The 23550-nt window shown below is 38.8% G+C and overlaps 1 protein-coding gene across 1 annotated transcript in view; it reads right to left on the bottom strand.

Annotated features, from left to right (window-relative positions):
- Positions 1-1364, bottom strand: part of LOC137637495 (uncharacterized) — a 2485-nt gene extending 1121 nt beyond the window's left edge. Inside the window, exons 1-5 of the mRNA XM_068369669.1 lie at positions 1251-1364; positions 692-783; positions 467-575; positions 243-330; positions 1-18 (exon numbers count right to left, since the gene is read on the bottom strand). The exon at positions 1-18 is cut by the window's left edge and continues 86 nt beyond it. Of these exons, the coding sequence (XP_068225770.1) occupies positions 1-18; positions 243-330; positions 467-575; positions 692-755 (279 nt within the window). The 5' untranslated portion in view covers positions 756-783; positions 1251-1364. The remainder of the gene's footprint in view (positions 19-242; positions 331-466; positions 576-691; positions 784-1250) is intronic.
- Between the last annotated feature and the right edge of the window lie 22186 nt (positions 1365-23550).

The following is a 23550-nucleotide window of genomic DNA, read 5'->3' as shown; positions in this document are numbered from 1 at the left end:
TTTGAAGATCAGTGTTGCCTATAAAGATCAGGAATTATTTGTAGAGACAGAGAATTTGTGTGGTATTGATTAATTAGAAGTAGATGAGAATTAGGAGGAAGACAAATGATTCATTTCTTCTTGTTAAAGAAACGATATACAAATTCAAACGAGCCACAAACAATTAATTGTTTTGTTTAGTTGTTTTCAGAATAACACATAATTAGGTAACAAAGTACGAAGATTTTATAATGCTTCCTTACCAAGCGTCCTTGCCCAGAAACCTCTGGGAGTGTGCACATAGCTCCGGAAAAGCCTGTAAATATCAGGTTATAGAAGTTGAGGTTCAAACTGAAAGGAAACAAAAAACAGCTTCAGCTTAGAAGAAATGACAACGCTCACATCGTAATAATGTTCTTAAAGTATTTTTTCTCTAAAAATTTTCCGAAAACGAAATTCACGTCTTCATTTGTTATTCATAACGAACCTGTAGCTGTCACGAATATAAATGAAATCCGAGATAATGGGGAACGTGTGTGGATCCTCTGTTCCTAACTCCCTGTGTAGTTCGTTACTAATTTGGCCACACAGTGTATCTGAAAGGAAAGGAATATTTAACATAAACTAAACTAGTAAAGAAAGCAACTGTAAACAACTTCAAAAATGAGAACGAAATCAAGTCACAATTTGATAATGCTCTTGGTTTACTTACACTGAGAAATCACTGATGGAAAGGCAGCTGAAATTGCCACCAGGATCAATGCTCTCTGGAACATGGCTGAGGGAGAGCTTTTCAATAAGGACCTGCAAAGAGAGAGAGAGAGAGAGAGAGAGAGAGAGAGAGAGAGAGAGAGAGAGAGAGAGAGAGAGAGAGCCTGATTAATTATATATGTATTAGTTTTAGACTGTAATCAGTACTTGTTCAACTCTCCTTCTCTTTTTATATTGAAAGACATGTGGTCTGAAAAGAGATTGATCACAGTTCAGTCTGGTAAAACTGTGAACAATCTTAATGTCATTCTGAAACAGCTACGAGACCATTTCTCAGTAGACATATAAAAGAAAGGAGTAATTTCAAATATAACTCACTGTAATTATTAGAAACAGTAATATTGAGAACTGTACAAATTGTATGAAAGAATATTTCACTTTTAGAAATGGGTCTTTTCTAAAGTTTTCTTCTCATCAACTCATGAAAGGTGAGCTGCCAATAGAAATATCTCAGTCTCCAGAGAATGACTGACAATAAAAAGGGACCAAGTCCAACTCACAACAACGTCTTGTGTCCTGCAGAAGGAGACGACGGAGGACGCAGAACAGATCTGAAGGACGCCACCACAAGAGTGCTTGTGATTTCGGACGACTGCGGGGAAGAGAAGCTTATCCTGGACCTATATATACCAATTGGATGTCCCTGATTCCCCCCCCCCTCCCACCCACCCACCCACCGGGAACTCGCACTCCCACACCCCCTCCTCTTTCCCCCCATCAAGGCTCCCCTTGGCTCGATACGTTGTAAGTTTAATGAAACATATTTCCTAATCTGCCATTTTCGTTCCTAGTTTGTGACGCATTCTATCTCTCTCTCTCTCTCTCTCTCTCTCTCTCTCTCTCTCTCTCTCTCTCTCTCTCTCTCTCTCTCTCTCTCTCTCTCTCTCGTTATATATATACATATATATATATATATACAGTATATATATATATATATATATATATATATATATATATATATATATATATATATATATATATATATATATATATATATACAGTATATATATATATATATATATATATATATATATATATATATATATATATATATATATATATATATATATATATATGTATATATATATATATATATATATATATATATATATATATATATATATATATATATATATATATATATATATATGTATGGCAGTGTAAATCTGTATATATACGCATGTATGTATATATATATATATATATATATATATATATATATATATATATATATATATATATATATATATATATATATATATATATATATATATATACTCTATACACACATATTTGTAAATATCTATTTATATTCATATGTACTGTATACATATGCATATTTATTCATATATATGCATCATCATCATCATCATCTCCTCCTACGCCTATTGATGCAAAGGGCCTCGGTTAGATTTCAATGAATGCCTGGGTCTTCTAACTCTTCTAGTGACTTGTGGAACCTAGTTGAACGTTTGGTGAACTAATCTCTCTTGAGGAGTGCGAAGAGCATGTCCAAAACATCTCCATCTACCCCTGAATATTATCTCATCTGCATATGGCACACAAGTAATCTCTCTTATAGTTTCATTTCTAATCCTGTCCTGCCAATTAACTCCCAATATCCCTCTGAGGGCTTTGTTCTCAAACCTACTAAATCTATGAGTAGAATATAGAAATCCCCTTTTGATGGCATTTGTGGCGAAATTTCACCAGTTTACTAAGTTGCCCAATGTGCTGGGCGTGTCACAAGGCCTTAAGGGCTAGCCTCTCAAAACCATTCGGGAAATAAGTAGAATGCGGCTATATTTTAACAAAATTTATTATAAAAAATAATAATCTAATACGAGAAATACAAAAAATAAACCTTTACTTGACATACAAAGAGATACTTGACTTAAAGAACATGTGCGTTACTGAAAAAAACTATGTCCGCATCGGATTCAAGATTTTAGCAAAATTAATTAAACATTTAGAGAGTTATCACGATAAATGCCTTACCGAGACCTTTTTACGTACTTTACACAATAACACTGATCCCCTGGCACAAGGATCGATGAAATATTTACAGATACAAATTTTACACAACTCTAGCAAGACCTACATGGAAATCGACCTGGGTACACTAGGGTGGGGAGATAGAACAATTAGAACTTACTGTGGTTGGGGACGTCGGATCAAAGAGGCAGAGCGGGCCTCTGCAACCTCCGACGTCACCTTTTTCTCGCAATTTTTTCTGAACCTAAATTTCTAGATTGGATTTTTTTTCATGTTACAATAGAATGACGTTATTTTTCTTAATCTTAAATTACAAGTGGACGATTTCTTTAGTCTTAACGCCTCCCCTACCAGGCGGTTTCTCTTTTTGGTTCTAAACATTCTCGTCTTGAACGACATTCATTCGCCCGCGAGTTCTCTCCTCTCCCTCCAATTTGACGCAATCGTAGGCGGAGTCAAATGGCGGGAATTTTGATTGATCAGGTCGAAATTCCCGACATCCTCCACGCCCCAAATAAGGAGCGATGAAACGTCGGTCAATTGGACAGGGCTGGACTCGGGGTGGGGGGAGTGACTTACTCCGAGACTCTGTTAGGCTCGCCGCGTAGCGCTCCGCAATGACTCGAACAGAGTACGCATAATGTACAACACACAGCAATGTTACCCCGGGGCAATAAACACAATCAATAATATACATATAGCCATACAACAGTTCAAATTAGGCAATGGGCCTAGCAATTCTAATGTACTCGTGTATAATACACATAAGGAACAGCAGAAATTAGTGGTATTGTACACATACATATTACAAAATTCAAATGGCAAAGTAGGCAATGGGCCTAAAACAAACCAAAATAACAATGGGAATGCATACATGACAATTCCAATGCAAAGGCAACTAGGCAATGGGCCTAAGACAATCAGAAAATGGCAGAAAATGGCAATGGAAATGCATACATAACAATTCAAATGCAAAGGCAATTAGGCAATGGGCCTAAGACAATCAGAAAATGGCAGAAAATGGCAATGAAAATGCATACATAACAATTCAAATGCAAAGGCAATTAGGCAATGGGCCTAAGACAATCAGAAAATGGCAGAAAATGGCAATGGAAATACATACATAACAATTCAAATGCAAAGGCAATTAGGCAATGGGCCTAAGACAATCAGAAAATGGCAGAAAATGGCAATGGAAATGCATACATGACAATTCAAGTTCAGTCTGCCTTAACTCACATTAATCGAGACTTATATAGCGCTGCTACATGCAGGCTGTTACTTGATGGAGTACAAGAGGGAGGGGCTGGTTCTGTGCAACGCTCGGTCTGTACGTACGAGAGACCATCCCGTCCCCGTTCTCCACCCCCTACGCACTTTCAACTTCCGCAGATTCATGCACACCTCACAAACTCCACCCTCCCTACTTCCAGATAAGACACTCCCCTTTTTCACTCATTGTTTACAGCTACGTTTTATATATCGTCACCTTTCAGCAGACAGTCCATCAGTTTTCGCTGTTTCGCGGCAGCCCTTCTCAATGGGCGTGCAGAACGTCCTTGTGCGTTCGTCTGCTCTGATTCCGTTTCATTTTCACTTCTCTCACTAACTGCATAGTTCTCACCTTTCTCGTCGTTGTTGTCCGTTCCTGTGGCTAGTTGTTGAGTTGTCGTAGCTGGTGCCATATCCAGGTCGTCCCCAGACGTCTCCACTATCCCTGGCATTCCTGCTGTCGAACTGTACGCGCCCTCTTCTCCGTCACCGCCGTCGTCGTCGTCGTCTCCTCCATCGTCATCTTCAGAGGGGGCTATTTCTAGGGGAACCAGGTGGCTGACAGCTCGCAGCGACTCGACACCCTCAAACAACACTTTAGCCGAACGCACGACTCCGTCGTCGTCAGGATACGTCTCCACGACACGTCCGAGAGGCCATGTAGCTCTTTTCTTATTTTCTTGTTTAACTAGCACGATGTCTCCGGGGTGCAGCTTGGAGGGTTCCCCGGACCAACAGTCGTACCGGGCTCTCAAGGCAATCAAGTATTCCCTTCTCCATCGTTCTCGGAACGCCTTCAGTGAATCTGTCAGTCTTATGTAACGATCACGTAGCTTCCGAGAGGTGAAGGTTGCGTTGAGATGGTCGTCCGGCAAGATTGGTGCCATGAGGTGGACTTGGTGTCCTCTTAGCAAATGGGAGGGGGTGAGGACTTCATCCTCGCGCTCGTCACCGCTGTACATAAGCGGCCGATTGTTCACCACTGCTTCTGCTTCTTTCACGAGGGTTAGCACGTGGGCATCCGGCAGGTACTTCTTTCCGAGGGCTATCTGGAGGGTCCGTTTTGTTACTCCTATCAAAAGCTCGAAGAACCCACCTTTCCAAGGTGCACGGGGCGTCTGAAACCGCCACTTTATGTCAGTTTTCCTCAAGAACTGCTGGACTTCATCTTCTTCGTAAAGTCCCTGCAGGAGGTGGCTGGCAGCCTTGAAGGTTTGATGGTTATCGGACATGATGAGCTGCGGGGCACCATGGGTGGCACTAAACCGTCTTAGTGCCAACACGAATTCTTCTGCTTCCAAAGAGGGACAAAAGTCAAGGTACACGGCTCTGCTAGCCATGCAGGTTATGATAAGTATATATCCTGGCCGCGTTTCGGTTTGTATGGCTACTGTGTGGTCCACTCCGACCGCTGTGAAGGGTTTTGTGAGGGTGATCCTTTCCTTTGGCAGAGGGGGTGGTGGTGGCTGTCTCGTTAGAGGCTGGAAGGCTAGCTTGCATTTGGGGCATTGCTGCACGGTTCGCTTCGCAATGGAACGTAGACCCGCCACCCAACATTTCTGTCGAAAGATACCTATTAGAGTATTCACCCCACAATGCAAATGTAACTGATGAAAATAATTTAATTACATACTAACTAAATGCCCTTTGGCTGGCAAGAGAATTAACTGATCAATTTCTCCTACGTGGGACACTCGTCCCCTGGTGCAGATGAGATTATCTACTAAAACTAGATTCAACTGTCTGACAAAATTAGCAACTTCACGAGGGGGTCTGACTCTGCCCTCTAAGTAGGCATAAACAGTAGGCAAATAATGTTTTTGCTCTAGTTGGACAACAATATTGAACGGAGGCCGTTCTATCTTAGTAAACTTTAAAATTAGTCTGACTGCTCTCAACAAGAATTGGAACCCTACTTCCCTTTTCAGGATGTCCCAAATCTCGCCTGGGGGGGTAGGACACATCTCCTCCCTTAATTCCTGTACCGCCGCTACTACGTGAGTTTGATGTAGTGGATCTTCCCCCTTGCAAGGAACAGGCTTTCCCGTGGTCCTGAGGAATTCTGGACCGTTCCTCCACAGGGAGTTAGCTTGCAATTGTCGAGCCGTTGCACCTCTGGATAGGATATCAGCAGGGTTCTGATGACTAGGGACATGGTTCAGACTGAAACTACAAACCTGCTGAATAGAAATAATCTCCGCCACTCTGTTAGAAACAAACACATTTTTATTAGACCTGGCATCGGGAGATGCTACCCATGCCAACGTTACCTTACTGTCGGTCCACATTACTATTTCCCGTGGCTCGATCAGTTCCTTGAGTGTTCTTGCTAGTCTGCTGCCTAACAACAAGGCCAGTAGCTCTAGCTTGGGGATCGTCAGTTTGCTCATCCCTTTCGGAGTGATCCTCATTTTGCTAGTAACCAAACTTACCCGTTTGCAATCGTCCCTGGTATATGCCACTGCTCCATATGCCTGACTGCTGGCATCGGTGAACACATGAAGTTCTAAACCCCTTTTTCCTATCGATCTTTGAAAGGTGATGTCGCTCACCGCTTTCAAATCACTCAACAATTCACTTGCCTGTTTAGCCCTTTCTTCTCCTAACACATGATCCCAACCTACATTATCCTCCCATAGTTGTTGGAGGAAAAGTTTTCCCTTTACAAATAATGGGCTTATCAAACCTATCGGATCGTAAATGGAGACTAACAGGGAAAGTACCCTACGCTTCGTAGGCACCCATCCCTCCCCCAACTCGCAGATCCTTTTACTTTCTTTCACACACAATCTGTCCACGTCCCGGGCCCATCGCAGCCCGAGCACGTTCACACTCGCAGGCTCACTCCACTGTTTCTCGCTATCGAAGGCCAAGTGATTGCTTGCCCACCCTTCCAAGGGCATACCCGCCCCTTTTAAGATGTTATGAACAGACTCATGCTCTTGCCTCATATGTTCTAAATCCTCAAATGTGGCCAGATAGTTATCGACATAAAAAGATTTTACTAAATCTGGGCGGCCTTCCTCTTTAAAATGACAATTTAATATCTGTTGCAGCAAAAATGGACTAGCTGTGATGCAGAACACCATGACTCTAAAGGTGAAGGTAAGCGCTCGACCAGCTGCCTCGCGCCACAGAAATCGTGTGTATTTGGCATCACGAGGATCTAACAAAACACGATGGAATGCTTTACTTATGTCGGCTAACATGGCATATCGGTTCAACCTAAACCTTATGATTAAACTATATGCTACCTCTACCAAATTGGGCCCAGGTAAGAGACATTCATTCAATGACTTACAACCCTTTGACTTTGCCGAGGCATTGAACACGATTCTAAGGGGGGGGTGGTACGGCTGTCTTTCTTAACTCCAAAGTGTGGCATGTAATAACCTTCCACTATGGGATTTTTCACCTCTGATATAAAACCTGCTTCGATATATTTATCTATCACTCCCTGATATTGTCCAAAATATTTCCTATCCTTTCTGAATTTGTTCTGCAACGACTCTAACTGCGCCACAGCGTTACGATAATTTGTTTCTGGCCTAGCATCCGACCCGAATGGTAGGCTAACCTGATATCCCTCAGGTTTTCTCACAACGCTTTGCGATACCTTTCGCACGGCCTCGTCCTCGCGAACAGTGTGTTGTTCAGATGGGGCGATGCCAACACGGTCTAATCGCCACCACTCGTCTACATCCCACAGATATGGCTCGTTCGTGACTCTGCACACTCTCAACGTTCTTACTTGTTCGATCTTTTCCCCTTGGAACAGCCACTGTGGCACCTTCCCGTACGGGGACATACCATTATGCGTCAAGAAAAGATTTATCCCATCTATTTTTTCAACACCTATAATAAAATAGCTAAAATAATCAGCCCCAACTAATATGTGCACGTTCTTCATGGTATCTGATTGGTTTGCTGGATCGGCTAACGTGACTCCCTTGCTCAACAGATGCTGTCTGACCTATACATAACCAGCGTTATGTATCGGGACGTCCACGTGTTCGTGTGCCACCAACTTCATCCTCACGGTTCTTTTTCCCATCTCAACCCTACAACTCACTACGTTGTACTGTCCACTTATTTCCGCGGAGCCGAATGGAGCTATACTCAATGACACTTGCCCTACCACCGGTAGGCCTAATTGATCGGCGACTTTCGCCGATATAAAGCTTCTTTGGCTCCCGGAGTCAAGGAATAGGCGGACTCGCTTGTTACCTTGTTTTCGATATATGTCTGCCATCGCGGTTGGAAAGAGGGTACATGGGAGGTCTACATCAGATTTCTGTGCAATCTTTGCACTTTTGCATTGTTTAGATTCTACTTTAACTTTGGATGTACGGGGGGCAGTTTCGTTCTGCGCAGGCGTTGCATTTACTACGGGGCGGGACGTTGTTGATTGACTATTACTACTATGACTAGGGATTGATTGCGGTCTACCCACATCGCAAATTGCAGTGTGGTGCTTAGCATTACAGTTTCTACAGGAATTTGAAACGGGAAATTTATCGCTACGATGGCCTGATTTCATGCAATTAAAACAAAGACCCCTTTTTAGCAAAATGCGACGTCTAGCAGCTACGTCAGTGACTTGGCGACATCCGTGAGGCGGGTGCCGTTCGTTACAAAATGGGCAGGAATTATTGTGGATGGGATGGGTTTTTGGTCTTACACTACTGTCTGGTCTTTTGTCACTCTCAAGACTGTCGCCTCGTTGCAACGCATCGTCTTCTAGCATTCTCACAATAAAAACTATTGCCTCGAAAAACTCGTCCAACGTATAGTTGCATTTTCTCAAATGCTCTACCACTTTGCGGTAGAGCTTTCCCTCTGACAGTTTTTGATTAATGAGGCTCATGACCATGCCCTGGCCTATGTCATTGGTACTCAGTCTTTTGATTTGTTCAATAATGATGGTCAACTCAAAACGGAACCTTTTGAGTTCTACTGGGTTTAGTGACGGCACAAAGATGTTGGCTAATTTACGGTGCAGAATCACGAGTGTCTGGTGCACGTTGCCATATTGCTTATCTGATAGGTCTAATGCTACACTATAGTTCGCGGCGGTTACACTTGGAGATTTGATGATTCTAAGTGGCTCTTTGCCCAACGTCCCCAGCAAATATGTGAATTTAGACACTTCGTCTAAATCAGCTCTTCTATCCACGTGGATTGTGAATAGTTCACGGTACGATGCGTACTCTTGCACTTCCCCTTCAAACGTTGGGAGAGGCAGCGGCTTCAACCTGGGGAGGGCAACATTCCCCGTTGAAGTGCCTTTCATTTTGTCTATCCTATTATATAGTAGGGTAGAAGCGCGTGTAGCTTCACCTAATGTGTGCCTGATTCGGGCTTCGATACTAGATTCTAGTTTCACACACTGGCTTTTGTATAGCTCTCTTAGCTGTCGGACCTCTACCTGCAACTCCGTTACCAAATTCTGGTAAACGGACTCAGAGTAGGTCTCTAATAGCGCCCTTTGCGTTTCGCTAAGTAAGTCGTTTATTAGGCCCATCGACGCCTCGATGTGCACGATCGTGGACGCCGCCATCTTAATTAACTTTACTTTACGTTTGGGGGGGTTTGGCAAAGCAAGGAAAGAAAGGTAACTTTACGTTAGGAAGGGACTCAAAGAAACTGACCCACGTGGGCGATCGCACATCGGGACGTAGACGACCTTTAATTGTTACTTCTCTCCCACCCTCAAAAGCTCATATTTTAATTAAGTCCCGTCCGGCTCTGGGAAGCGCTTGTGATCCGGTTCGAAGGACCAAATGTGGCGAAATTTCACCGGTTTACTAAGTTGCCCAATGTGCTGGCCGTGTCACAAGGCCTTAAGGGCTAGCCTCTCAAAATCATTCGGGAAATAAGTAGAATACGGCTATATTTTAACAAAATTTATTATAAAAAATAATAATCTAATACGAGAAATACAAAAAATAAACCTTTACTTGACATACAAAGAGATACTTGACTTAAAGAACATGTGCGTTACTGAAAAAAACTATGTCCGCATCGGATTCAAGATTTTAGCAAAATTAATTAAACATTTAGAGAGTTATCACGATAAATGCCTTACCGAGACCTTTTTACGTACTTTACACAATAACACTGATCCCCTGGCACAAGGATCGATGAAATATTTACAGATACAAATTTTACACAACTCTAGCAAGACCTACATGGAAATCGACCTGGGTACACTAGGGTGGGGAGATAGAACAATTAGAACTTACTGTGGTTGGGGACGTCGGATCAAAGAGGCAGAGCGGGCCTCTGCAACCTCCGACGTCACCTTTTTCTCGCAATTTTTTCTGAACCTAAATTTCTAGATTGGATTTTTTTTCATGTTACAATAGAATGACGTTATTTTTCTTAATCTTAAATTACAAGTGGACGATTTCTTTAGTCTTAACGCCTCCCCTACCAGGCGGTTTCTCTTTTTGGTTCTAAACATTCTCGTCTTGAACGACATTCATTCGCCCGCGAGTTCTCTCCTCTCCCTCCAATTTGACGCAATCGTAGGCGGAGTCAAATGGCGGGAATTTTGATTGATCAGGTCGAAATTCCCGACAGCATTTGTGGACTATGAAAAAGCCTTTGATATTGTGCACCGGCTAATTTTGTGGAGAGTCCTACGTTATTATGAAATTCCTCTTAAATATGTAAATTTGATTAAGTCTGTTCCTGGGCATAGCAAGTCCAAAGTTAATGTTAATGGAATCTTATCAAATGAATTTCCAGGGATTAGTGGAGTACTACAAGGGAATGTGTTGTCACCTATGTTGTTCATCCTCCTCATGGATTTTGTAATGTGTAGAGCAGTCCGAGATGGTGGAGAAGGATTAGACTGGATTGGTGATAGGAATTTAACAGACCTAGAGTATGGTGATGATGCTGCCCTTGTTAGCAATACACCACAGGATTTGCAATGCTTGCTTGCCAGAATGCATGAAATATCACACGAGGTTGGGCTCAAGATAAATAGAAGAAAGACAGAGATGATGAGAACAAAGTATGTAATAGAAGATTAAATATCATTGGAAGGAGAAAGGATTAATGAGGTAGAATCATTTAAGTATTTAGGAACTATGATCTCCAATACAGGGACTTTAGAATTGGAGGTTAGTGAAAGATTAAAGAAAACCAATCAGACAATGGCTAGGTTAAATAAAATGTGGAAGTCAAATCGCCTGAAATTGCATATAAAATGAGACTATACAGTATAACAGTTTAGTGAGATTAGTGTTACTCTATGGACATGAGTCATGGTATGACAATGAAACAATCTTCAATAGATTTACCTTTACATGCGTTTGAATATAAATCTATTTGTATTTTTATACGTATGGATATTCAGTATATGTATAGTTTTTATATATTAAACTATATATATATATATATATATATATATATATATATATATATATATATATATATATATATATATATATATATATATACAGTGTATATATATATATATATATATATATATATATATATATATATATATATATATATATATATATATATATATATATATATATATTTAATCCAAGTCAGTCGTAAAGACAATCAGATCAAAACTGAGGAAAAATTCTATATATAAAGGTCAATTATGAGTGGTAGAGGCAAGGGACAGTGTCAATGCCCCAGAGACTGACCATATATCCATATGATCAGGGCCCAAGTCCCTCTCCACCCAAGATAAGACAAGACTACTATCGATTTAAAGCAGACCTCAATCTTTGGTCCAGCAGAATGCCAAGCAGAGACAATTCCAATAGGCCATTTCGGACAGGGTGTCAACAGATATTTTCCTTAAAGGATTGAAATGGAGATATTATCCACAAAAGAGATTGAATGATAAAAGTTGTAGAGGATTTCTCTGCAATGCTATACAATAGTGATATAAGAAATAACAGTACCAAACATAACAGTAGAAGTAAAGAAAGCCTTAAAAAGAGGCGAAGCATGTGGAAAAGATGGTGTAACAATTGATTTAACAATAGATGGAGGAGATTTCATAGTAGTAAAACTCTGAACTTTACACGCAATGTTTGCAAGACTCCTTTATTACCTACAGGTTAGAAAAACTTTACCTTTATATTAATTCACAAAATAAGGAGACACAAAAGACGTGAAAAATTATCACTCTATAAGTTTATTCTCATTAATATATAGATTATATAAAAAAATCATATAAGACAAATTAGACGTTAATCAACCGAGAGAGCATGTAGGTTTTGAAAGCGGATATTCAACAACTGACCATATCCACACAATTAAACAGCTAATGAAAATATCAACAGAATATGACAAACCACTATGTATAGTATTTATAGACTATGAGAAATGTTTTTATTCTGTAAAAACTTCAGCAGTAATGAAAACCATTGAAAGACAAGGAATAGATGAATCTTATGTCAGAACACTTGAAGATATCTATAGAGGAAGTTCAGCAATCCTAAAACTACATAAAGATAGTGAGAAAGGAGTTAGACAAGGAGACTTCATCTCTCCTAAATCATTCACAGATTGCCTAAAAGAAGTTTTTAAGAATTCAGATTGGGAAAATGGAGTAATTGATATTAATGGGGAATACCTCAACAACTTAAGATTTGCAGAGGGCATAGTTCTGTTTAGTGAATCATGGGAGGAAATGCAAAAAATGATAAGATATTTGAATATGGAAAGCAAAAATTTAGGACTAAAAATTATTATGCTTAATGAAATGGCAGAGTCAACAATTAAGGGTTATGGACAAACCTCTAAAGATTGTTAATGAATGTATGTATTAACGACAGACAGTAAGTGTTTCCCCAGGCCCTAAGGCCGAAATTAAAAGAAGGATAAGCAGAGGATGAGGAGTTTTTGGTAAACAAAATAAGATTTGGAAACGTTAAATGCCACTTTCTCAAAAGAGAAAAGTACTTAATCATATGGTCCTATAAGTTTTAACTTATGCATCAGAAACTTAGAGCCTTACTATACCCTTAGAACATAAACTAGTTAAAGCTCAGAAAGCTATGGAAAGAATAATGATAGAGACAGCACTAGTAGACAGAAAAAGGACAATATGGATACGAGAGCAAACTAAAGTAAAGGATATTCTTACATGTAAGAAAAAGACGTGGGCAGGACATATAATGAGACTATCAGATGATAGAAGTACATAGAAAATAATAGACTGTGTCTCCAGAGATTGTAAAAGAAGCAGTACAAAGAAGGGAAAATGATGGATTGACGAGCTAAGAATTTCTTTTATCTAGACTAGCATAAAAAGACCATAAATAGATGGGAGTGGAAGGCCATGTCTAGGGCATTTTATTATTATTATTATTATTATTATTATTATTATTATTATTATTATTATTATTATTATTACATGCTAAGCTACAATCCTCGTTTGAAAAGCAGGATGCTATAAGCCCAAGGGGTTCAACAGGTAAAAATAGCCCAGTGAGGAAGGGAAACAAGGTATTAAGTAAACTAAAAAAGAAGTGATGAATAATCAAAATAAAATATTTTAAGAACAGTAACAACATTAAATTAGATCTTTCATATATAAACTATAACAACTTAAAAAAAAAAAAAAAAGATGAGAAACAACATATAATAGCGTGCCCGAGTATACCCTCGAGCAAGAAAACCCTAACCAAAGAAAGTGGAAAATCATGGTACAGGGGCTATGGCACTACCCAAGAATAGAGTACAATGGTTTGATTTTGGAAGGTCCTTCTCCTAGAAGAGCTGCTTACCATAGTCAGTGTCTCTTCTACCCTTAACAAGAGGAAAGTAGCCACCAAGCAATTACAGTGCAGTAGTTAACCCATTGAGTGAAAAAAATCTTTTTTTTTTGGTAATGTCAGTGTTGTTAGGTGTATGAGGAAAGAGGAGAACGTATAAAGAATAGGCCAGACTATTCGGTGTATGTATAGGCACAGAAAAAATAAGCCATAACCAGAGAGAGAAATCCAATGTAGTACTGTCTGGCCAGTCAAAGGATCCAATAACATTCTAGCGGTAGTATTTCAACGGGTAGCTGCAGTGAAATCACAACGGCTGATAATTGTGTAAATGATGATGGTTCATATATTATTATAAGATGGTCCCTTGTCTGGGAACCAAACATATATCATATATATATTACGGCTGGCAAGCTATACAACCTCTAGTATTCCAAACTCACCTGTTTGTTTTTACATTAAATCCCTTACACTTTGAAAATATTTATACCTGAGCTCTGAGACAGTTAAATAAATCCCAGGCAGCAATAAACAAAACACAGAATATCCAAAGGTCCCATTAAGTACACTGAAAAATAACACTGGGTAAGTATTATTACGATCTATTTATAACCACCTCTTACTTCGATTCTTTAACAGGATATGAGCGAGTATGAAATAAACACTGAAAATCGAAATAACACACTCTTTACAAAAATGAATATATTCTATATAAATCTCAACACTTTGAAAGAATTTACGCAAAAAAATAATCACTTGAAATATTAAGCCTGAACAAAACTTAGATTAAGACAAAAATGTTATGCTCTGAAAAATTATAATCACTTGACTTGAAATATTAAATCTGAATAAAACTTAGACTAAGAGGAAGAAATAATACATATAGGCAAAAGAAACACTCTCCATCTTACAATGTAAATATCCGTTAGCCATAACTAGGCAAAAGAAACACCCTCCATCTTACAATGTAAATGTCATTTAGCCATATAAAGACAAAAGAAACACCCTCCATCTTACAATGTAAATACCCTTTAGCCACAAATAGGCAAAAGAAACACCCTCCATCCTAGAATGTAAATGTCTGTTTGCCATAAATAGGCAAAAGAAACACCCTCCATCTTAGAATGTAAATGTCCATTTGCCATAAATAGGCAAAAGAAACACCCTCCATCTTAAAATGTAAATGTCCATTTGCCATAAATAGGCGAAAGAAACACCCTCCATCTTACAATGTAAATGTCCATTTGCCATAAATAGGCAAAAGAAACACCCTCCATCTTACAATTTAAATGTCTGTTTGCCAAAAATAGGCAAAAGAAACACCCTCCATCTTAGAATGTAAATGTCTGTTTGCCATAAATAGGCAAAAGAAACACCCTCCATCTTACAATGTAAATGTCCGTTTGCCATAAATAGGCAAAAGAAACAACCTCCATCTTACAATGTAAATGTCTGTTTGCCATAAATAGGCAAAAGAAACACTCCATCTTACAATGTAAATGTCTGTTAGCCACAAATAGGCAAAAGAAACACCCTCCATCTTACAATGTGAATGTCTGTTTGCCATAAATATGTAAAAGAAACACCCTCCATCTTACAACGTAAATGTTCGTTTGGCATGAATAGGGAAAAGAAACACTCTCCATCTTACAATGTAAATGTCTTTTAGCCACAAATAGGAAAAAGAAACACCCTCCATCTTACAATGTAAATGTCTTTTAGCCACAAATAGGCAAAAAAAACACTCTCCATATTACAATGTAAATGTCTTTTAGCCACAAATAAGCAAAATAAACACCCTCCATCTTACAATGTAAATGTCTTTTAGCCACAAATAGGCAAAAGAAACACTCTCCATATTACAATGTGAATGTCTTTTAGCCACAAATAGGCAAAAGAAATACCCTCCATCTTACAATGTAAATGTCTTTTAGCCACAAATAGGCAAAAGAAACACTCTCCATCTTACAATGTAAATGTCTTTTAGCCACAAATAGGCAAAAAAAAACACCCTCCATCTTACAATGTAAATGTCTTTTAGCCACAAATAAGCAAAAGAAACACCCTCCATCTTACAATGTAAATGTCTTTTAGCCACAAATAGGCAAATGAAACACTCTCCATCTTACAATGTAAATATCTGTTAGCCATAACTAGGCAAAAGAAACACCCTCCATCTTACAATGTAAATGTCCTTTAGCCTTATATAGACAAAAGAAACACCCTTCATCTTACAATGTAAATGTCCTTTATCCACAAATAGGCAAAAGAAACACCCTCCATCTTACCATATAAATATCTTTTAGCCACAAATAGGCAAAAGAAACACCCTCAATCTTAGAATGTAAATGTCCGTTTGCCATAAATAGGCAAAAGAAACACCCTCAATCCTACAATGTAAATGTCTGTTTGCCATAAATAGGCAAAAGAAACACCCTCTATCTTAGAATGTAAATGTCCGTTTGCCATAAATAGGCAAAAGAAACACCCTCCATCTTACAATGTAAATGTCTGTTTGCCATAAATAGGCAAAAGAAACACCCTCTATCTTAGAATGTAAATGTCCGTTTGCCATAAATAGGCAAAAGAAACAGCCTCCATCTTACAATGTAAATGTCTGTTTGCCATAAATAGGCAAAAGAAACACTCCATATTACAATGTAAATGTCTGTTAGCCACAAATAGGGAAAAGAAACACTCTCCATCTTACAATGTAAATGTTCTTTAGCCATATATAGACAGAAGAAACACCCTCCATCTTACAATGTAAATGTCCTTTAGCCACAAATAGGAAAAAGAAACACCCTCCATCTTAGAATGTAAATGTCCGTTTGCCATAAATAGGCAAAAGAAACACCCTCCATCTTACCATGTAAATATCCTTTAGCCACAAATAGGCAAAAGAAAGACCCTCCATCTTACAATGTAAATGTCTGTTTGCCATAAATAGGCGAAAGAAACACCCCCCATCTTAGAATGTAAATGTCCGTTTGCCATAAATAGGCAAAAGAAACACCCTCCATCTTACAATGTAAATGTCTGTTTGCCATGAATAGGCAAAAGAAACACCCTCCATCTTAGAATGTAAATGTCCGTTTGCCATAAATAGGCAAAAGAAACAGCCTCCATCTTACAATGTAAATGTCTGTTTGCCATAAATAGGGAAAAGAAACACTCTCCATCTTACAATGTAAATGTTCTTTAGCCATATATAGACAAAAGAAACACCCTCCATCTTACAATGTAAATGTCCTTTAGCGACAAATAGGAAAAAGAAACACCCTCCATCTTAGAATGTAAATGTCCGTTTGCCATAAATAGGCAAAAAAAACACCCTCCATCTTACCATGTAAATATCCTTTAGCCACAAATAGGCAAAAGAAAGACCCTCCATCTTACAATGTAAATGTCTGTTTGCCATAAATTGGCGAAAGAAACACCCCCCATCTTAGAATGTAAATGTCCGTTTGCCATAAATAGGCAAAAGAAACACCCTCCATCTTACAATGTAAATGTCTGTTTGCCATAAATAGGCAAAAGAAACACCCTCCATCTTAGAATGTAAATGTCTGTTTGCCATTGTGACGGTGCCGAGAGAGGGTGTGAACTCAAAGGCAGATTGAAAACGACTGAGTTCTATATTAAGGAACACTCTTCTTTATATACAAAACCTCAAGGCAACAGGCCATAACATGTTCGAGAGACAGACAATGTTCAGAGCAAAACAGCAGACATGAATTTTCATGTTCGTTTGAGTGCGAGGGAAGAGCGAAGATACAAGCATATTATATACAAAAGGAATTATATACAATTGTGTGACACACGGTTGGTACATGGCTCCCCCTCTAAAAATGACATACTGAACATGTTAAATAGGTGCCCTGAATCTGGAGAGGTAGTAGTAAAAACTGCGCCGATTAGCAACAGTGAGTGGCTGTTGAAGTCGGTTGGGGTGCGAGCGAGTGGTGGATGAGGGGTGGCTGTGTTGCCGCTCCGGCTCGTCATGGGGTAGGCGAGTGTGTCCTACGGCATTCATAGGCGTGTCCTACGGCATTCATAGGCGAGTGTGTCCTACGGCATTCATAGGCGTGTCCTACGGCATTCATAGGCCTACGGCGTTCATAGGCGTGTATGTCCTACGGCATTCATAGGCGTGTATGTCCTACAGCATTCACGTCAACTTCGGTTGAAGTTGAATAGGTGTCCTCTTCGTCACAAGTGGAGGCGTTGATGGAGGTTTTGAAGGTCATGAAGTGGCTGTCTATAAAGGTACGAAGTAGGTTCACCTCAAGAGGAGAGCTGTCTGCGGCAGGTTGCAGGCGAGTGATACTGGTCATTTTCCCGAGGGTGAGCGAAGCCCTTTGGTCCCCAACGGTTGTTGAGAGAGCTGAAAAGCCGTTGCTATACAGGCGGCTGGCGACGGCGAGTACTGCTGCAGAAGGTATGCGTTGACGGCGTCATAGTAACTGTGAGGGGTGTAGGGAGGATGGGGAGGCGGGAGGAGCGAGTCACTCCAGGGTCACCAATATGACGGTGACGAGAGAGGGTGTGAACTCAAAGGCAGATTGGAAACGACTGAGTTCTATATTAAGGAACACTCTTCTTTTTATACAAAACCTCAAGGCAACAGGCCATAACATGTTCGAGAGACAGACAATGTTCAGAGCAAAACAGCAGACATGAATTATCATGTTCGTTTGAGTGCGAGGGAAGAGCGAAGATACAAACATATTATATACAAAAGAAATTATGTACAATTGTGTGACACACGGTTGGTACACCAAAAATAGGCAAAAGAAACACCCTCCATCTTAGAATGTAAACGTCCGTTTGCCATAAATAGGCAAAAGAAACACCCTCCATCTTACAATGTAAATGTCTGTTTGCCATAAATAGGCAAAAGAAACACTCCATCTTACAATGTAAATGTCCGTTAGCCACAAATAGGCAAAAGAAACACCCTCCATCTTACAATGTAAATGTCCGTTAGCCACAAATAGGCAAAAGAAACACCCTCCATCTTAAAAGATAAATGTCCGTTTGCCATAAATAGGCAAAATAAACACTCCATCTTACAATATAAATGTCCGTTTGCCATAAATAGGCAAAAAAACACCCTCCATCTTACAATGTAAATGTCTGTTTGCCATAAATAGGCAAAAGAAACACTCCATCTTACAATGTCAATGTCCATTTGCCATAAATAGGCAAAAGAAACACTCTCAATCTTACAATGTGAATGTCCGTTAGTCATAAATAAGTAAAAGAAACACCCTCCATCTTAGAATGCAAATGTCCGTTTGCCATAAATAGGCAGAAGAAACACCCTCCATCTTACAATGTAAATGTCTGTTTGCCATGAATAGACAAAAGAAACACCCTCCGTCTTATAATGTAAATGTCTGTTTGTCATAAATAGACAAAGAAAGAACCCTCCATTTTATAATGTAAATGTCCGTTTGCCATAAATGGGCAAAAGAAACACCCTCCATCTTAGAATGTAAATGTCTTTTAGCCAAAAATAGGCAAAAGAAACACCCTCCATCTTACAATGTAAATGTCTTTTAGCCACAAATAGGAAAAAGAAACACTCTCCATCTTACAATGTAAATGTCTTTTAGCCACAAATAGGCAAAAAAACACCCTCCATCTTACAATGTAAATGTCTTTTAGCCACAAATAGGCAAAAGAAACCCTCTCTAACTTACAATGTAAATATCCGTTAGCCACAAATAGGCAAAAGAAACACCCTCCATCTTAGAAGGTAAATGTCCGTTTGCCATAAATAGGCAAAAGAAACACCCTCCATCTTGGAATGTAAATGTCTGTTAGCCACAAATAGGCGAAAGAAACACCCTCCATCTTACAATGTAAATGTCCTTTAGCCACAAATAGGCAAAAGAAACACTCTTCATCTTACAATGTAAATATCCGTTAGCCATAACTAGGCAAAAGAAACACCCTCTATCTTACAATGTAAATGTCTGTTTGCCATAAATAGGCAAAAGAAACACTCCATCTTACAATGTAAATATCCGTTTGCCATAAAAGGGCAAAGGAAACACCCTCCATCTTACAATGTAATTGTCTGTTAGCCACAAATAGGCGAAAGAAACACCCTCCATCTTACAATGTAAATGTCCTTTAACCACAAATAGGCAAAAGAAACATTCTCCATCTTACAATGTAAATATCCGTTAGCCATAACTAGGCAAAAGAAACACCCTCCATCTTACAATATAAATGTCTGTTTGCCATAAATAGGCAAAAGAAACACTCCATCTTACAATGTAAATGTCTATTTGCCATAAATAGGCAAAAGAAACACCACTCCATCTTAGAATGTAAATGTCCGTTAGCCACAAATAGGCCAAAAGAACCTACCTCCATTTTACAAGGTAAATGTCTTTTAGCCAAAAATGGGCAAAAGAAACACCCTCCATTTTACAATGTCAATGTCTTTCAGCCAAAAATAGGCAAAAGAAACACCCTCCATCTTACAATGTAAATGTCTTTTAGCCAAAAATAGGCAAAAGAAACACCCTCCATCCTAGAATGTAAATGTCCATTTCCCATAAATAGGCAAAAGAAACACCCTCCAATTTAGAATGTAAATGTCCGTTACCCACAAATAGGCAAAAGAAACACTCTCCATCTTACAATGTAAATGTCCATTAGCCACAAACAGGCAAAAGAAACACTCACAATCTTACAATGTAATTGTCCTTTAGCCATAAATAGGCAAAAGAAACAACCTTCACCTTACAATGTAAATGTCCGTTAGTCATAAATAAGTAAAAGAAACACCCTCCATCTAAGAATGCAAATGTCCGTTTGCCATAAATAGGCAAAAGAAACACCCTCCATCTTATAATGTAAATGTCTGTATGCCATAAATATACAAAAGAAACACCCTCCGTCTTATAATGTAAATGTCTGTTTGTCATAAATAGGCAAAGATAAAACTCTCCATTTTATAATGTAAATGTCCGTTTGCCATAAATGGGCAAAAGAAACACCCTCCATCTTATAATGTAATTGTCTTTTAGCCAAAAATAGGGAAAAGAAACACTCTCCATCTTACAATGTAAATGTCTTTTAGCCACAAATAGGCAAAAGAAACACTCTCCATCTTACAATGTAAATGTCTTTTAGCCACAAATAGGCAAAAGAAACACCCTCCATCTTACAATGTAAATGTCTTTTAGCCACAAATAGGCTAAAGAAACACCCTACATCTTACAATGTGAATGTCTTTTAGCACTAATAGGCAAAAGAAACACTCTCTAACTTACAATGTAAATATCCGTTAGCCACAAATAGGCAAAAGAAACACCCTCCATCTTAGAAGTTAAATGTCCGTTTGCCATAAATAGGCAAAAGAAACACCCTCCATCTTGGAATGTAAATGTCTGTTAGCCACAAATAGGCGAAAGAAACACCCTTCATCTTACAATGTAAATGTCCTTTAGCCACAAATAGGCAAAAGAAACACTCTTCATCTTACAATGTAGATATCCGTTAGCCATAACTAGGCAAAATAAACACCCTCCTTCTTACAATGTAAATGTCTGTTTGCCATAAATAGGCAAAAGAAACACTCATTCTTACAATGTAAATATCCGTTTGCAATAAATAGGAAAAAAAAACACCCTCCATCTTATAATGTAAATGTCTTTCAGCCACAAATAGGCGAAAGAAACACCCTCCATCTTACAATGTAAATGTCCTTTAGCCACAAATAGGCAAAAGAAACACTCTTCATCTTACAATGTAAATATCCGTTAGCCATAAATAGGCAAAAGAAACACCCTCCATCTTACAATGTGAATGTCTGTTTGCCATAAATAGGCAAAAGAAACACTCCAACTTACAATGTAAATGTCCATTTGCCATAAATAGGCAAAAGAAACACCCTCCATCTTAGAATGTAAATGTCCGTTAGCCACATATATGCAAAAGAAACACCCTCCATCTTACAAGATAAATGTCTTTTAGCCAAAAATATGCAAAAGAAACACCCTCCATCTTACAATGTAAATGTCTTTTATCCACAAATAGGCAAAAGAAACACCCTCCATCTTACAATGTAAATGTCTTTTAGCCATAAATAGGCAAAAGAAACACCCTCCATCTTAGAATGTAAATGTCCATTAGCCACAAATAGGCAAAAGAAACACCCTGCATCTTACAAGGTAAATGTCTTTTAGACAAAAATAGGCAAAAGAAACATTCTCCATCCTACAATGTAAATGTCTTTTAGCCACAAATAAGCAAAAGAAACACCCTCCATCTTACAATGTGAATATCCTTTAGCCACAAATAGGCAAAATAAACACCCTCCATCTTAGAATGTAAATGTTTGTTAGCCACAAATAGGCAAAAGAAACACCCTCCATCTTACAATGTAAATGTCCGTTAGCCAAAAATAGGCAAAAGAAACACCCTCCATCTTAGAATGTAAATGTCCGTTAGCCAAATATAGGCAAAAGAAACACCCTCCATCTTACAATGTAAATGTCCGTTAGCCAGAAATAGGCAAAAGAAACACCCTCCATCTTAGAATGTAAATGTCCGTTAGCCACAAATAGGCAAAAGAAACACCCTCCATCTTGCAATGTAAATGTCCGTTAGCCACAAATAGGCAAAAGAAACACCCTCCATCTTGCAATGTAAATGTCCGTTAGCCAAAAATAGGCAAAAGAAACACCCTCCATCTTAGAATGTAAATATCCGTTAGCCAAAAATAGGCAAAAGAAACACCCTCCGTCTTAGAATGTAAATGTCCGTTGGCAACAAATAGGCAAAAGAAACACCCTCCATCTTAGAATGTAAATGTCCGTTAGCCACAATAGGCAAAAGAAACACCCTCCATATTGCAATGTAAATGTCCATTAGCCACAAATAGGCAAAAGAAACACCCTCAATCTTAGAATGTAAATGTCAGTTAGCCACAAATAGGCTAAAGAAACACCATCCATCTTAGAATGTAAATGTCCGTTAGCCACAAATAGGCAAAAGAAACACCCTCCATCTTAGAATGTAAATGTCCGTTAGCCAAAAATAGGCAAAAGAAACAACCTCCATCTTACAAGGTAAATGTCCGTTAGCCAAAAATAGGCAAAAGAAACACCCTCCATCTTAGAATGCAAATGTCCGTTTGCCATAAATAGACAAAAGAAACGCCCTCCGTCTTATAATGTAAATGTCCGTTTGCCATAAATAGGCAAAGGAAACACCCTCCATCTTACAATGTAAATGTCTGTTAACCATAAATAGACAAAAGAAACACCCTCCGTCTTTTAGTCACAAATAGGCAAAAGAAATACCCTCCATCCTAAAATGTAAATGTCCGTTTGCCATGATTAGTCAAAAGAAACACCTTCTTTCTTACAATGTAAATGTCCGTTAACCACAAATAGGCAAAAGAAACACCCTCCTTCTTACAATGTAAATGTCTTTTAGCCACAAATAGGCAAAAGAAACACTCTCCATCGTATAATGTAAATGTCTTTTACCCACAAATATGCAAAAGAAACACTCTCCATCTTACAATGTAAATGTCTTTTAGCCATGAATAGGCAAAAGAAACACCCTCCATCTTAGAATGTAAATGTCTTTTAGCCACAAATAAGCAAAAAAAACACCCTCCATCTTACAATGTAAATATCCGTTAGCCATAACTAGGGAAAAGAAATACTCTCCATCTTACAATGTAAATGTCTGTTTGCCATAAATAGGCAAAAGAAACACTCCATCTTACAATGTAAATGTC

Source organism: Palaemon carinicauda, unplaced genomic scaffold, assembly GCF_036898095.1.
Source record: "Palaemon carinicauda isolate YSFRI2023 unplaced genomic scaffold, ASM3689809v2 scaffold797, whole genome shotgun sequence".
Taxonomy (NCBI): domain Eukaryota; kingdom Metazoa; phylum Arthropoda; class Malacostraca; order Decapoda; family Palaemonidae; genus Palaemon; species Palaemon carinicauda.
Note: the sequence above shows the minus strand (reverse complement) of the source record. Positions and strands in the feature narration are given on the sequence as shown.